Here is a 16,362-nt window from a genome sequence, read left to right as displayed (position 1 = left end):
AATTCTCAAGAAAAATCACTGAACTTCCAGCTGTTTAAACCAAACTACTATAAATACTGTGTTCAAAATAACAGAGTTTTATTTTCTAAAGAGACAGCCTTTTATCTCCTGCTATGAAGTCATGAAGACTGGGCACATGATCCATGTCATCAACTTCCATGCATATATATATATATATATATATATATATACCAGAACTGATTTATCAGGTATTGGAGTTTTGCATTCACATATACAGGATCTTCAAATGGTTCATGAAAAATGCATACTATGAAAAAAGTATGGATTTCAAAAACTTTTTGCCCCAAAATAAATTTATTTTTTGATTCCAATTTCCCCACCAAACTATAAAAACCTGCTTGTACATCTTGTACATATTACTGCATAATTACAGTATTTAAACATATTTTAATCTAATCTACCCCTATAAGCATGTTATGTGAGAAAAGGATTGAATTTTATACCACTTGGTAATCACTCCTGCCCTTTGATCACCAATTTCCAAGGGCCCAACACTGTACTCCTAACTCAGTGTCTTCACTCAGTTCAAAAAATCAAAGCAGAGGCAGGCACTTGGCACAGCAGTTAAGATGCCACTTGGGACACCTGCACCCCCTATCTGAGTGCCTGGATTTGAGCTCCAGTTCCACTCTCCATTCCAGCTTTCTGATGCATACTCTGGGAGGTAGCAGGTCATGGCTCAATCTCTTGGGTCCCTGCCACCTAGTTGGGAGACCCAGACTGAATTCCAGGTTCCCCACTTTAGCCTGACCCAGCCCCAGCTCTTGCAAATATTTGGGGGAGTGAACCAGCAGGTGGAAGATTTCTATGTGTTTGTCTCTGTTTCCCTGTGTGTCTCTATGCCTTGAAAATAAATATAATTTTAAAAGAAATTTTTTTTTAAAACTGTATTTTTTAAAAAAGGTAGGCAGTTAGAACAGCTGTGGGAAGTTAGATGGATTCAATAATGCACCTCCCACTCCTCTGGAGCTGTAGTGGGCAGATGAAAGGAGCAATTAGAAGCTCACCTGCAGTTCATTTATCCTTACAGAAGGGAGAAGCAATGGCCTCTTGCTGCGCCTGGACAGAAAGGCAGGTGCTAAAAAGAGAACAGGATGTTGCCCTACTTGGGACTTCACTCCTGGAAATAATTGACCTGCTCTTTGGGCCACAGGAATTCCCCACTAGGTCCTGGGTCCTGGACAACTAAACCCAATTTGCTTCCTTCCAAACCAGCAATGTCTCATTAGCCTAAAAAAAAAAAAAAAAAAAAACTCCAGCAAACACAAGACCAAAAGGATAGGGGCAGAAATGGACAGCAGAATAGTGAGACAGATTTAGACAAGGCTCAAGCCTAGGCATCTAACAAACTCCCACTACAGCTTCCACAAATTAGAGACCTATAACAATATAACACCATCTTCTTTCCCTTACTTTGTTCAAAATCTGTTTTCCATTCGATTGCACTGTAAGCACATTCAACCAGACATCTTACCTTCCGACTGCCCTCCCACCAAGTCCCACCAGTTCCCACCACCATAGCTTACACAAGAAAGCCTGCAAATATCTGGACTTCACAGGTCATTTTGCACTAACTTACAAAAGATGAGCTATTTTGTAAGCCACTGTATTTTGCAGTTATGTCATCAGTGAATCTCAAGACTAGTCTGGATGAGAGTGCTGTGGCTATTACTCAACTCTAACAGTCACAGCTGCCCCTGCTTCATTCCTCTCCCATGAAATCAGAGGAATAAAGAAGCTGAAATGGGGGGCTTCAACAAGCTAATGTAAAGACTAGTTAAACTTAAAACCTTCACGTACAGAACTGAAGCTGATGAAGGTTGCTAAGTGTCCTGCCTCCACAGCAGCCTGTGCATTATTCTTAGAGATGCATTCCTCAGTTTGCTGTCCTGGTACAGCAGCTTGGGATGCCTCATAATCCTCCACAGGAGGAACCATTATTCAAACTCTTCTACTTCCTATTTATCTATTTACAGTCCATCTAGGATACAAACTGAGTGATTAGGATATAAGAACATGTCTGTGTTTTTCCATTAGTTGTCCTAGAAAAAATTTCTGTTTATAAACTGTTTTTGCTCCAACTTAGGTTTTCCAAAGTATTGATATTTAAATCAGATTCTCAGTAAACAGAGATTTAATAAGCCTCCCGATCTAAAAGTAGCAAGCAACATCGCATCTGCCCCTGCACATTATTTGTATTCTGTTCTCCAACCAGTGATCTAACCTCTAAAAGTCATAAAGCATTAGAATTAGTTAACACTCACTGGCTATTATCCTTTACTCACTGATCAATGCATAACTTTCAAATCTGTAAGAGGCACACAATATTCATTTAGCCACAGCAGGAACAGTCAAGTGACCACTGTAGAGATATCAAGTTCAACACAACCTGGAAAACCTGCCTGCAAGGCTGCACAACATAGCTACATTATTACACACAGAAACTAAGATAAATATTGCAAAAGATGTTTACTATAATCTTAACAATAACAGATAAATGCTCAGAAGCAATCTAAATGTACTACAGAGATTATTTCATAAATTCATGTATATGAACCTGGTAGAATAGTCATAAAACTATTAAAAATGACAACTTCTGTGAAAATTCAGAAATATTTGCTATAATTCCCTTGCCAAAAGGGAAATATTAAATGATATGTATCATTCTACTAGAAAAATAAAAAAGAAAGTTAAAGTTAGGAAAAGAGTTATAGTTTACAAAGGAAAGTACATAACTTACCCAGCATTTTAACAGTGGGCATACCATCAGTTAGGATCAGGATCAAGTTCTATAGCTAAAATGGTTGAAAATACAAGACAGAGATGGCTTCTGCCTTCATGGGATTTAGTTTTGTTACATGGTGAAAATAATTGTTATGTGAATACATATTATTCTTTAAATAATAATAAAGCTTTTTTATTACTGTATTCTAGACTTTTATCTGGCCAGATATATGTTACAAAACCTATGCTTTTGGTACAGATGTAAAAAAATGATAACTATAGCTCCAAACGTTAGCAGTGCATGACCACTAACGCTGTCCTTTCCCGTTCTGTAGAGGCCATCCTGTGTGAGTTTCATGTGGAATGGCTCTCCCTTCTTTCCAGAGGCTCCCTAACTATGCCTCAGCATAGCTGGCACAGGTGGCAAGGCTGAGCCACCGTGCATCCCAGAACGGAAGGTAGAAGGTGCTATCCGTGATAGCAAGAGATCAGCCACCTCCACACTCCCTCAGGGTAGCCTGTTTTCCTAAGGAGCAAGGAAATGAAGTGACTGCTGTCACATCTCCTCAGAAGAGTACCAACCTGGCCAGAAGTCATACATGCACAACGTGAAATTTCATGTGCAGAAACAGCTTGTCAAGGATGCTGCACTCTGCCCAGGGATTTCTCCAGAAAAAGCTCTTGTGGATGTAAGGAAGCTGCAGCCACACCATGAATCAGGAACCTGAGAGCCTTCTTTCGTGGAAATAACACTGTCCTTTCCCTTTACAGCTAGGTTTGGACTTGCTACTTGGGTTTTCAAAACTAACGGAATATATTGCTTAGAAATAAAAACATAACTGGTAAAACTATAGGGAAAAAAAAAGAACGATGAGAAGAATATGATTGTGGAGAGTCATAGAGAGGAAAACTCCCAGCTATTTAAAGTGCTATCCATGAACCAGGAGCACTAACATCACCTTCAAGTCTGTTAGAAATGCAGAATCTGGCACTCTAACTGCAAACTGCTGAATCAGAATCTGTTTTTAATAAGATCTCTGGGAATTTCATATCTATTAAAATTTTGGAGTAACTGGCCTAATCACTTGTAATATATTTTTATACCTAAATTGATACACTTAGTATTAGCCTCTAGAAAGTACATACATACTTTGTACAAACTCCTAATAATGGAACACATCTCAAACCCATCCTATAAATGGACCTGTGGTCTGCAAACCAATAAGCAAGAAATGTTTAAAAGGTAGGGGAAAGAATGCTACATGAATCTGATCTTCAGAGATGACACACATTTTATAAGAAATGAACAGCTTCATTTTACAGGAAATGAAACCCTTTTATTCAGAAAGGGGCATGCTTTTCCCAAGGTCAGATTGCTGAATTACTGCAACAAAGTCAGAAAAGAGCTCAAGTCTCCCATCCCCAGTCATGTTCTATATCCTTCCAGAACACTGGTTTAGTACATCATGACTGACTAAACATGATTTGTTTCCTTTCTAAACAAGCTAAAAAAGAAATCAGCATTAAACTAAAAAATAAAAAAGTAACATCATTTTTAAAACCTGTACCTAGTATATTTAATAATAGATGCCTATATATGTTTGTTTCAATGATTAATTTTGAGGTAGACAAACATTGTTATCAACATTTTCTTAGAGGGCTGACCCAACTTACACAAAGATAAGTAATTTCCTTATGGAAAAAAAACAAAGAGCTTCAATCCAATAACTTACAATATTCTTTTCCAAAGATATGCAAAATCACCCTTATACTTTCATCAAAATCAGAGAATATTTAGATGTTTATTATTTAGGTATTAGTTATGTGACTTCAATGACATAAGTATCTAAAGTAAGACTTTCAAAATTATTACTTAGGTTAATGAAGATAAGTTGTACTCACCAATACTAATTTCATCATCTGTTTCAGCATCACCAATGCATTCAAATTGGAAATCTTGTAGTGACTGAGAAAATTTCTGTACGGCCATAGACAAGTCTGCAATTGAAAAAACAAAATCAGGTGTAAGGTATCAAGGAATGAACACTGAAGAATTTCTATTCGCAATATTATATGAATTACTCTAGTGTTATATTAAACAGAAGCTTCTTAAAATACCAATCTGGGGTCAGGCATTTAGACTAGTGGTTAAGGTGCCAGTTAAATGTTCATGTCAGTCAGCGCTGTGGTATAGTGGGTTAAGCTGCCACCTGTAATGCCAGCATCCCATATGGATACTTGTTCAAGTCCTGGCTGCTCCACTTCGAATCCAGCTCCCTGCTAATGTGCCTGAAAAAGCAGCAGAAAACGACCCAAGTCCTTGGGCCCCTGTAACCACGTGGGAGACCTGGATGAAGCCCAGCCCTGCCTGGCTGTTGCAGCCATTTGGAGAGTAAACCAGTAGATGGAAGATCTCACCTTGATTCTGTAGCTTTGACTTTCAAATAAATAAATAAATCTTAAAAAAAAAAAAAAAAATCCAGGCCGGCACCGCGGACCACTTGGCTAATCCTCCACCTGCGGCACTGGCACCCTGGATTCTAGTCCCAGTTGGGGCGCTGGATTCTGTCCAGGTTGCTCCTCTTCCAGTCCAGCTCTCTGCTGTGGCCGGGGAAGGCAGTGGAGGATGGCCCAAGTCCTTGGGCCCTGCACCCGCATGGGAGACCAGGATGAAGATCCTGGCTTCAGATCGGCATAGCATGCCGGCCATGGAGACTTTTCTGTCTCTCTCTCTGTCTAACTCTGCCTGTCAAAAAAAAAAAAAAATCCTCATGTCCCATTATCAGAGTGCTTGGGCTTTATGCCCAGATCTAGCTCTTGACTCCAGCTTCCTACTAGTGCACACCCTAGAAGGACGTACTAATGGCCCAAGTAGTTGCATTTCTGTCCACTATGTGGAAGACCTGGATTGAGTTCCTGGCTCCTGACTTTGGCCTCAAGGCACAGACCCAGCCATTGCAATCATTTGTGAAGTGACCCAGCAGACTAGAGCTTTCTGTCTCTTTCTCTGCCTCTGCCACCCTCCCCAACTCCACTGTCTTTCAACCTCTCACACAAATGAAATAAATAAAATAAAATACAGGTCTGACAAATTTAAGCTAATAATTGAGAAACTTGATTTGCTCCACTTGAATGGGATGTCCATATGAGAAAGCAATTTGGTGCTAGAAGTACATTATCCGGAAGCCAATTTACCAAATCCTTTACTAAGGAGTTACTACTCACTCACTATAAATTATGCATTTAACTTTAAAAAAGAAGGAGAAATACCACTAAGGTTGCTAATTGGGGAGAAATTTCAACTGTTGATCACTAACAGTCAGCACTGAAATTCTGGGCAGACTGTGGAAAAGGTAGAGATTGTGTTTTTACCAATAAAATAATGGCTTTGATCTAAAAGGTGACAGATGACCTGAATTTTTGTTTAAAAATAGCTCTTTGATTTATAGACGATTCAAGCTAACTATATTTCCCAACCCTGACTTCAGTTTGAATAAGACCCAGAGTCTGACTAAGCCCAGAAGAAGAATTCTTTATTTCTGGGCATAAAAAAGAAAAGCCTAGAAGAAAACAAGAACTAAATCCCCAGGAGGCAACAGCCTTAGAAGCAACCTAACAAAGTGACCAGGAATGTGGAATCTGGAGCCAGGCTGCTTGGGTGAAATCCAAGCCACACCACTTCTTTTCTTGGGTCCTTGGGCAAAAAGGGTTCAACTCCTCTGGGCCTTTGCTTCCTCATATGTAAAAGGGGAACAACAATCACAGAACTACCTCATAGGACTGTTTTGAGTATTTGGTGAGTTAATATTTGCAAAGGGATTGAACCATTGCCTGCAATGCACAGATACTAGCTAAGTTTCTTAAAGAAAATTGAAGAGGGTGTTATGGCATCTGCAGTGCCAGCATCCCATATCGACCCCTGTTGAAGTCCCAGCTGCACCTCTTCCAATCCAGCACCCTGCTAATGCACCTGGGAAAGCAGCGGATGCTTGTGCCCCTGCATCCATCTGAGAGACCGGGAAGCAGCTCCTGGCTCCTGGCCTCAGATTGGTCCAGCTCCAGCCATTGTGGCCATTTGGGGAGTAAACCAGCAGATGAAAGGAATCTCTCTCTCTGTATCTTCCTCTCTGTAACTCTGCCTTTCAAATAATAAATAAATACTTTTTTAAAAAAAGAAAATTCAAAATAAAACAACCTCATAGTGAATGTGAGAGAAACATTAAAGGTCTCACATTTCAGGACCAATCATCATTGATGGTGATCCTGCTGCAGGTATCTGCATCAATAATAAAATGTATTCTTCTGATATTCATTGCACTCCATTTAACAACATCTCCATTGAACAAGCTCACGTCCAATACCCAGACGCTTATGTTTAATTCAAGCAACAAGAACTGACAAAGGTTATCTCCTTGATGAATTTTCAAGTGTTCTTCCCAACCAGGTCTCCACCTTGGTCCCCATCCTCACTGGGCTTAATTTGAACAAGAATCCTGCTAAGTAATTTTACAGAGAATCCCCACACTCCACATCTGTCCAAAGTCCTCATCACGCATCTTTGATGCATAACAGAACTCTCTGGCCTGCCCTCAGTAACAGTCCTCCTATCCTTGATGTCTCCTCTCAGTCATTTTCCACCAGCTCTCTTGGCCCCCAACCTGCTCTCTGGCTATATAAATCCCCTCCCACAGCAAGGTACAACTTCGGGACCAGCTGCATGTTCCACATGAGAGGTACTCTCAATTCACGAGCATGGTTCTGCTTTAGGCTGCCAAGAAGAAAGTAGAGAACCTACTTAGAGAATTAATGATTGAACAAGAAAAATGAGGGTTTTGTCAGAATCAGATTTCACCAATTAGTTGTGAAGCCTTGGAAAATCACTCATCCTTTTTGAGACTCATTTTCTTACCTGTGCAACAGGGAATGAATACCTACCTCACAGGGTATTATGAAGACTAAATAATGTATGTGCCTGGCGCATGCTAAGCAACTCAATAAATGGCATCAGTTGTTATAATTCAGTCCAGCTTATAAAGGTAGGAAAGTTGACTGGCCTTTCAGATTGAAGGACACTGTGCAAAAAAGCATGCATTTATCCGACACAGCTCTGGCTAAGGACAGAAAAATCATCATATATATATTAAATGTTATGAGAAGACCTAGAAAGAAACTTACCTCCTAGAAAATTTTTAGCCGATCTATATGCAAGTACTCTCCCTGAGACTTGGGAAAATTACTACATTTAATGTCTATTTTTATTCAAATGAGTATAATAGAAAGGCCTTGTGCTCTACTAGGTTTACAGCCACAAATATAGTTCCTTCAGCACAGCTGAGACTGGGAGAATAAGGTGCAGCAGAATGCTTAGGAACTGGGGTTCCTCCTTTCCTCTTCTCATTACCATCCAGAGTTCCTCTGAGCCTCAGGCCCCAAGGAGCTATTTGGAAAGTCTGTCCCAGGGAGCTCCTGATGTAACCATCCCACCTCCATTTCTCTGTAGATTGTCTTTTTTTTTTTTTAAACATTTATTTATTTATTTGAAAGTCAAAGTTACACACAGAGAGGAGAGGAGGAGAGGCAGAGAGAGAGAGAGAGGTCTTCCATCTGCTGGTTCACTCCCCAACTTGCCACAATGGCTGGAGTTGTGCCAATCCGAAGCTGAGAACCAGGAGATTCTTCCTGGTCTCCCACGTGGGTGCAGGGACCCAATGACTTGGGCCATCTTCTACTGTTTTCCCAGGCCATAGCAGAGAGCTGGATGGAAAGTGGAGCAGCGGAGTCTCGAACCAGCGCCCATATGGGATGCTGGTGCTTCAGGCGAGGAAGTTAACCTGCTGCGCCACAGCACCGGCTGGCCACCTACACTGTCTCTTACTTGCCTTGGCCTTACTATTTGACTGGAAAAGTAAGTTTCTTTCCCTTTCACACTGATCATCATGAATGTATGATAATAATTCATGTGCCCAAGCAAAAAACACAGTGGACCCACTCACTTATAAACTACCTATCAATTCTTTCAAGTGATTGACAGAATGAGCTCTGGAGGCAGATTACCTGGATTAGAATCGAGTCCACCAATAATTAGCAGCATGGTTGTGGATAAACTCCATAATCTCTCTGTACCTCAGTATCCTTTTCTGTTAAGTGGAACAGAATCTGTCTCTCAGGGTTACTGTAGTAGTAAATGGGGCAATATAGGGAAAACACTAGCACAGTGTCTGATGCATAAGTGCCTGACAACACTCAAGCATGCTTACTATTCCCTCAGTGAACAGCTCAGAAAAGCAACAAAAAGGTGAAATTCCAGTTGTCAGGGGATAATTATTAGATTTTAGAAAACCTCGGAAGGTGTCCAAGAAAACATCCTCTTAATAGTAATTTCAAATTTTCTCTTGAAAATAGCATAGCAAAGTGATCAAGCCATGAAGAAATGCCAGAAATGGAATTCAATTGATTGTAAGATTACTTAGAGTTAATCAAAAGTAAATGCATGAACTAATGAAATTTGTGCATGACATGAAAGAAAATTTCTCGCACAAAATTGATATCTTAAAGAGAAGTCAAAATGAAATCTTGGAAATGAAGGATTCAATAGAACAAATAAAAATGCAGTGGAAACCCTTAAAAACAGAATTAGTGGTGCAGAAGAAAGAATATCTGACATAGAAGGCAAATAGCAGGAAATTATACAATCAGACCAAAAATAAGAAGAAGAAATTAGAAAACTAAAACACACTGTTTTGAATTGACAGGATACTATAAAACAACTCAACATACAGGTTCTAGGAGCTATTGGAGGCATGGAAAGAGAGAAAGCATTAGAAGGCCTTTTTAGGAAAATAATAATAGAAAGCATTCCTAATCTGGAGAAAGAACGGGACATCCAAGCACAAGAAGCATATGGAACTACTAAGAGACATGGGCAGAAAAGATCTTCAACATGACACATTACAGTCAAACTCTGCACAGTAAAACATACAGAAAAGATTCTAAAATGTGTACAAAAGAAATGCAAGGACACTTTTAGAGGATCTCCAAGTAGACTCACAGCAGTCTTCTCATCAGAAATCCTACAGGCTAGTAGAAATGGTGAGATATATTCCAAGTCTTAAGACAAAAAACTGTCAACCCAGAATATTGTACCCTGCAAAAGCTCTCATTTCTGAATGAAGGTGAAATAAAGCTCTTCCATAACAAACAAAAATTGGAATAATTTGTCACCACTCATCCAGCCCTACAAAAGATGCTTAAGGATGTGCTACACACAGAAACACAGAAACATGGCCATCATTACCAAAGAAGGTGAAGGTACAAAATCTTCCAGTAAAAAGGAAATCCAAAGTAAAAAATAGGAATATTTATGAAAAAAGGGCAAGGCAAAGTTGTTACTTATCAATAGCCACCATGAATGTAAATAGTCTCAACTCTCCAGTTAAAAGGCACAGACTGGCTGAATGGATTAAAAGAAACATCTTTCACCAACAAAGCTGCACACAGACTAAAAGTGAAAGGTTGGAAAGAGATATTCTATGCTAATAGAAACCAAAAAAGAGTTGGTGTGGCCATCCAAATATCAGGCGAAAAAGACTTTAACACACACACACACAAAAAAAAACAACAGTCAAAGAAGGGCACTATGTAATGATTACAGGATCAATTCAACAGGAAGATGTGACTATTATAACCATATATGCATCCAATTAGAGGTCACCTGGCTATTTAAAAAATGTTAAGGGATCTAAAAGGAGACATAGACTCAAATACAACAGTAATGGGGGACTTCAATACACCACTTTCAGCAATGGACAGATCAACCAGACAGAAAATCAGCAAGGAAACAACAGAGTTCATTGACACAATAGACCAAAGGACCTAACAGATATCTACAGAACTTTCAATCCTACAGCTGCAATATACACGTTCTTCTCACCAGTGCATAGAACCTACTCTAGGATTGACCACATGCTAGGTCATAAAGCAAGTCTCAGCAAATTACAAAAAAACAGAAATCATACCATGCATCTTCCGTAAGCACAATGGAATGAAGCTGAAAATCAGGCAACTCTGGAATCTCTAGAACATATTCAAACACATGGAAACTGAACAACATGCTTCTGAATGAACAGTGGGTCATTGAAGAAATCAAAAGAGAAATCAAAAACCTTCAAGAAACAACTGAAGGTGACAACATAACATATCAAAACTCTTGGGATACAGCAAGAGCAGTGTTAAGAGAAAAGTTTATAGCAATGGGAGCCTACAGCAAGAAACTAGAAAGGCACCAGGTAAATGTGCTATCAATGCATCTCAAGGAACCAGAAAAACAACAGCAAACCAAACCCAAAAGTAGTAGAAATCAAACAATTAAAATTAAAAAAGAAATAAACAAAATTGAAACCAAAAAACAATAAGATCAGCAAAATTTGTGAAATAATAGACAAAATTAACACACCACTGGCCCAACTAACCAAAAAAAGGAGGGAGAAGACCCAGTTAATAAAATTAGAGATGAAAAAGGAAATGTAACAACAGACACCACAGAAATAAAAAAGAACCATCAGAAATTACTACAAAGAGCTGTATGCAAACAAAACAGGAAAACTATAAGAAATGGAAAGATTCCTGTACACATAAAACCTGCCTAAATTGAGCCATGAAGACACTGAAAGGAAATTGAAACAGTAATAAAGACTCTCCCAACAAAGAAAAGCCCAAGACTGAATGGCTTTACTGCTGAATTCTACCAGACATTTAAATAAGAACTAACTCCAATTCTTCTCAATCTATTAAAAAAAAAATTGAAAGGGAGGAAATCCTCCCAAATTCTTTCTATGAAGCCAGAAGCACCTTAATTCCTAAACCTGAAAAAGATACAGCAGAGAAAGAGAAATACAGAGCAACTTCCCTGATGAACACAGATGCAAAAATCCTCAACATAATTCCGGCCAATTGAATCCAATAACACATTAGAAAGATCATGCACCCCAATCGAGTGGGATTTATCTCTTATATCCAGGGATGGTTCAACATTCACAAATAATGTGATACATCATATTAACAAATTGAAAAACAAAAACAATATGATTATGTCAAAAGATGCAGAGAAAGCACGTGATAAAATACAATACCCTTTCATGATGAAAACTTTAAGCAAACTGGGTATGGCAGGACGTTCCTTAACATAATCAAGGCAATTTATGATAAACCCACAGTCAGCATCCTATTGAATGGGGAAAAGCTGGAAGCATTCCCACTGAGATCTGGAACTGGACAAGGATGCCCACTTTCACCACTGCTATTCAATGCAGTCCTGGAAGTTTTACCCAGAGCCATTAGGCAAAAATAAGAAATCAAAGCGTTACAAGTAGGGAAGGAGGATGTCAAACTATCCCTATTTATAGTGACCTGAATCTAAATACAGGGGATCCAAAAGACTCCACTAAGAGACTATTAGAACTCATAGAAGACTTTGGTAAAGTAGCAGGATGTAAAATCAACACACAAAAATCAACAGCCTTTGTAGACACAGAAAATGCCATGGCTAAAAAAGAACTTGAAGATCAATCCAATTCACATACCAAAAAAATGAAATACCTGGGAATAAATTTAACCAAGTATTTCAAAGATCTCTATGATAAGAATCATAAAACATTAAAGAAAGAAATAGAAAAAGATATTAAAAATGGAATAATCTCCCATGTTCATGGATTGGAAGAATCAATATCATTAAAATGTTCATACTACTAAAAGCAATTTATAGATGCAATGTGATACCAATCAAAATACCAAGGACATTCTTCTCAGATATAGAAAAAATGATGCTGAAATTCATATGGAGGCACAGGAGACCTTGAATAGCTAAAGCAATCCTATACAACAAAAACAAAGCTGGGGGCATCACAATACCAGATTTCAAGATATACTACAGGGTAGTTATAATCAAAACAGCCTGGTGCTGGTACAAAAACAGATGGACAGACCAATGGAACAGAACAGAAACCCCAGAAATCAATCCAAACCATCTACAACTAACTTATCTTTGACAAAGGAGCTAAAACTAATTCCTGGAGCAAGGACAGTCTCTTCAACAAATGGTACCGGGAAAAATGGATTTCCACATGCAGAAGTGTGAAGCAAGAACTCTACATTACATCTTATACAAAAATCCACTCAAAATGATCAAAGACCTAAATTTATGACCTGATACCATCAAATTATTAGAAAACAATGGGGAACACTGCAAGATATTCGCATAGGCAAATATTTCTTGGAAAAGACACCAGAGGCACAGGCAATCAAAACCAAAATTGACAAATGGGTTTAATCAAATTAAGAAGCTTCTGTACTGCAAAAGAAAACAGTCAGCCAAAGGAGAAGGCAGCCGATAGAATGGGAGAAATTATTTGCAAACTATACAACTGATAAAGCATTAATAACCAAAATGTATAAAGAGATCAAGAAACTCAACAACAACAAAACAACCCAGTGAAAAACTGGGCAAAGGATTTATTTTAAGATTTATTTATTTTATTATTTGAAAGGCAGAATTACAGAGAGGCAGGGGCAGAGAGAAAGAGAGGGGGTCTTCCATCCACTGGTTCACTTCCTAGATGGCCACAATGGCTGGAGCGGTGCCAATCTGAAGCCACAAGCCAGGAGCTTCTTCTGGGTTTCCCACAAGGGTGCAGGGGCCCAAGGACTTGAGCCATCTTCCACTGCCTTCTCAGGTTATAGCAGAGAGATGGATCAGAAATGGAGCAGCTGGGACACAAACTGGCACCCACATTGGATGCCAGCACTGCAGGTGGTGGCTTTACCTGATATGCCACAGCACTGGCCCCTGGGCAAAGAACTTAAACAGACATTTTTCAAAAGCGGAAAACCAAATGGCCAACAGACACATGAAAAAATGCTCAGGATTACCAGCCATCAGAGTAGTACAAATCAAAACTACAATGAAGTTTCACCTCATCCCTGTTAGAATGGCTTTCATACAGAAATCAACAAACAACAAATGCTGGCAAGGATGTGTGCGAAAAGGTACCCTAATCCACTCTTGGTGGGAATGTAAATAGGTACAGCCATTGAGGAAGACAGTATGGCGATACTTCAGAAATCTGAAAATAGACCTATTATATGACCCAGCCGTCCAACTCCTGGGAATTTACTCAAGGGAAATGAAATCAGCATATGAAAGAGTTATCTGTACTCCCATGTTTACTACAGCTCAATTCACAATAGCAAAGACATGGAATCTACCCAAATGCCTGTCAACTGAAGACTAGATAAAGAAATTATGGAATAAGTACACCATGGAATAATACACATCAGTGAAGAAAAAAGAAAAAGAAAAAAAGAAATCCAGTCATTTGCAACAAAATGACAAAAATGACAAAATGGATGAATTTGGAAAAACATCATACTTAGTGAAATAAGCCAGTCCCAAAGGGACAAATACCTCCCTGACCTGTGATAACTAATAGAGCACCTAAAAAGCAATCTGTAGAAGCGAAATTGACACTTTGAGATGCATTGACTTTGAACAGCCCTTGTCTTGACTGTTGAGGAACAGGTTTGTTTTTTTTTTTTTTTCATACTATTTGTTGAATTCCTTACTTAACATAGAGTTAATCATATGTATGCAAGGTTAATTGAAGATAAATCTTAGTAAAAATAAGAGTGGGAATAGGAGAAAGAGGAAGAAGAGGGGTGGGAGTGTGAGTGGGAGGACTGGCATGGTGGGAAGGACCATCAAGTTCCCAAAGTTAGAATAATGAAGTGTATGAAGTTTGTAACTGTAAAGCTGTATAGTTCTACACACATTCCTATGGACTTACTTCTAAGGGTACAGTTTAAAAACTTGCCATAGGACCCAAAATCCCCTTAACCTGGGTGGTAAAAACAGCATTTTAAGTGTTAAAATGATCAGATGGATAGGATTAAGTGTTAAAATGATCATATAAATAGGACTGAGTGTCTGGTAATAATAATATATAGGATTGGAAAGGAGTGAATGCTCCAACATGGGAAGCAGTCCATATAGCCTACTAACAGAATCATAATTGCTTTATGTAGCACTCTGACCTCAGAATTAGCCCTAAAGGCATTCTGTTCTGGCTGAAAAGCCCACAAGAACATTTCAGGCATGAAAAGTCAATACACTATGGCAAAAAAATATCCTACATGAAGGACATCAGTGGGTGAGACCCCAGTGGAAAGAGGTGATTATCAAAGAAGGAGGTACTTTTCACTGAAGGGAGGACAGAACTTCCACTGTGCTTATGGCCCTGATAAATACTGAGCGGAGTTTGTGGATTCAAAAGACTTTCACAGGCTATATAGCTCTTGTCAAGAGCCTTAGGTGATCACTGACATCATACATAAGACTGTTAAACTGTTAAATTAACAACAGGAGTCAATGTGTACTAACTTCCCATGTAGGACTTGTGTCCTCAAAGAGTTATATTATGAGAGTTAACAGTAAAACTTGTTCTCAAAGATTTATTCATTTTAGTATATTCAGTGGAGGATGTTATTATATCTTGTAAGTTTTAGTTATGCCTAAGTGTCCAACTCCATTGCTTGTTCTCTTAGGTGCTTCCTTAATTAATGATAAAACTTGTTCTCAAGGACTTACTTTTTTAGTGTATTAAGCGGAGGATATTCTTATGTCTCCTAAGTTATAGTTACATCTTTTGCAAGCACTTAGACATATCATTCTTGTGTGCCTCTTTAAAGTTAATTTTCTCCAAAAAAAAAAAAAAGTGAAATTAACTTTAAGATGTAATGACTTTAAACAGCCCTTGTCATGACTGTTGAGGAACAGGTTTATTATTTTTTTTCCATGCAAATTGTTGAGCTCTTTACTTAGTACAGAATTGGTCTTCTGTGTATAAAGTTAATTAAAAATAGATCTTAGTAGAGAATAGCACTGGGAATGGGAGAAGGAGGGGGAAGAAGGGTGGGAATGTGGGTATGGTAGGAAGAATCACTATTTCTGAAGTTGTACATATGAAATGCATGAAGTCTGTATTCCTCAAAGAAAAGGTTTCTTTGGGGGGGGGGAACAAATTTTTAAATGTTTTGATGAATTTTAAAGAATCATCCACATTTTGCTCTTAAAAAGAAAGATCATGTGTATAAAGCATGCAAAGCAGGTGATCTAGTTTTAAACAGGGGTAGTAGCTCCTATTCCCTATTTCTATCCAACTGTCAGAACTTAAATGCAAACAAGAAAAATAATCCTAGTTGAACCTCCATAGTCACATTCTAAGCTGAAGGCAGAAAAACCTTCATTTATTAGAAAAAAACAAGGTTGTATATAATAAAGATGCTACAAGTACCACATATACCATACCCCTCCATTTTTACAACATGCAAGTTAAGCATACAGAATCTTCACAAGTGTTCACATTATAACTTCAATGAAATTTTACTGGGCTTTAATTAGTCAACAATGTTTTTATATCACAGTTAACCAGTAGCATCCATGATCAGATGATGTTAGTGAAATAATAAAACTTCATTTCATTAGAGGAATGTGAAACACCTAGTAAATACTTAAATATAACTTTTCTAACATAGACTTAAAAGATGAGGTCTACTTATTATTTAAAT

The 16,362-nt window shown here is 38.4% G+C and overlaps 1 protein-coding gene across 3 annotated transcripts in view; it reads right to left on the bottom strand.

The window, feature by feature from the left end:
• ARHGAP42 (Rho GTPase activating protein 42) overlaps positions 1-16,362 on the bottom strand; it is a 303,520-nt gene that overhangs the window by 215,293 nt on the left and 71,865 nt on the right. For all 3 annotated transcript variants that reach the window (XM_062196912.1, XM_062196913.1, XM_062196914.1), the window contains exon 2: positions 4,648-4,743. In XM_062196912.1, the coding sequence (XP_062052896.1) occupies positions 4,648-4,743 (96 nt within the window). The remainder of the gene's footprint in view (positions 1-4,647; positions 4,744-16,362) is intronic.

Source organism: Lepus europaeus, chromosome 7 (genome assembly GCF_033115175.1).
Source record: "Lepus europaeus isolate LE1 chromosome 7, mLepTim1.pri, whole genome shotgun sequence".
Lineage (NCBI taxonomy): Eukaryota > Metazoa > Chordata > Mammalia > Lagomorpha > Leporidae > Lepus > Lepus europaeus.
The sequence above is the reverse complement of the archived record's forward strand: the minus strand, read 5'-3'. Positions and strand labels throughout refer to the sequence as shown.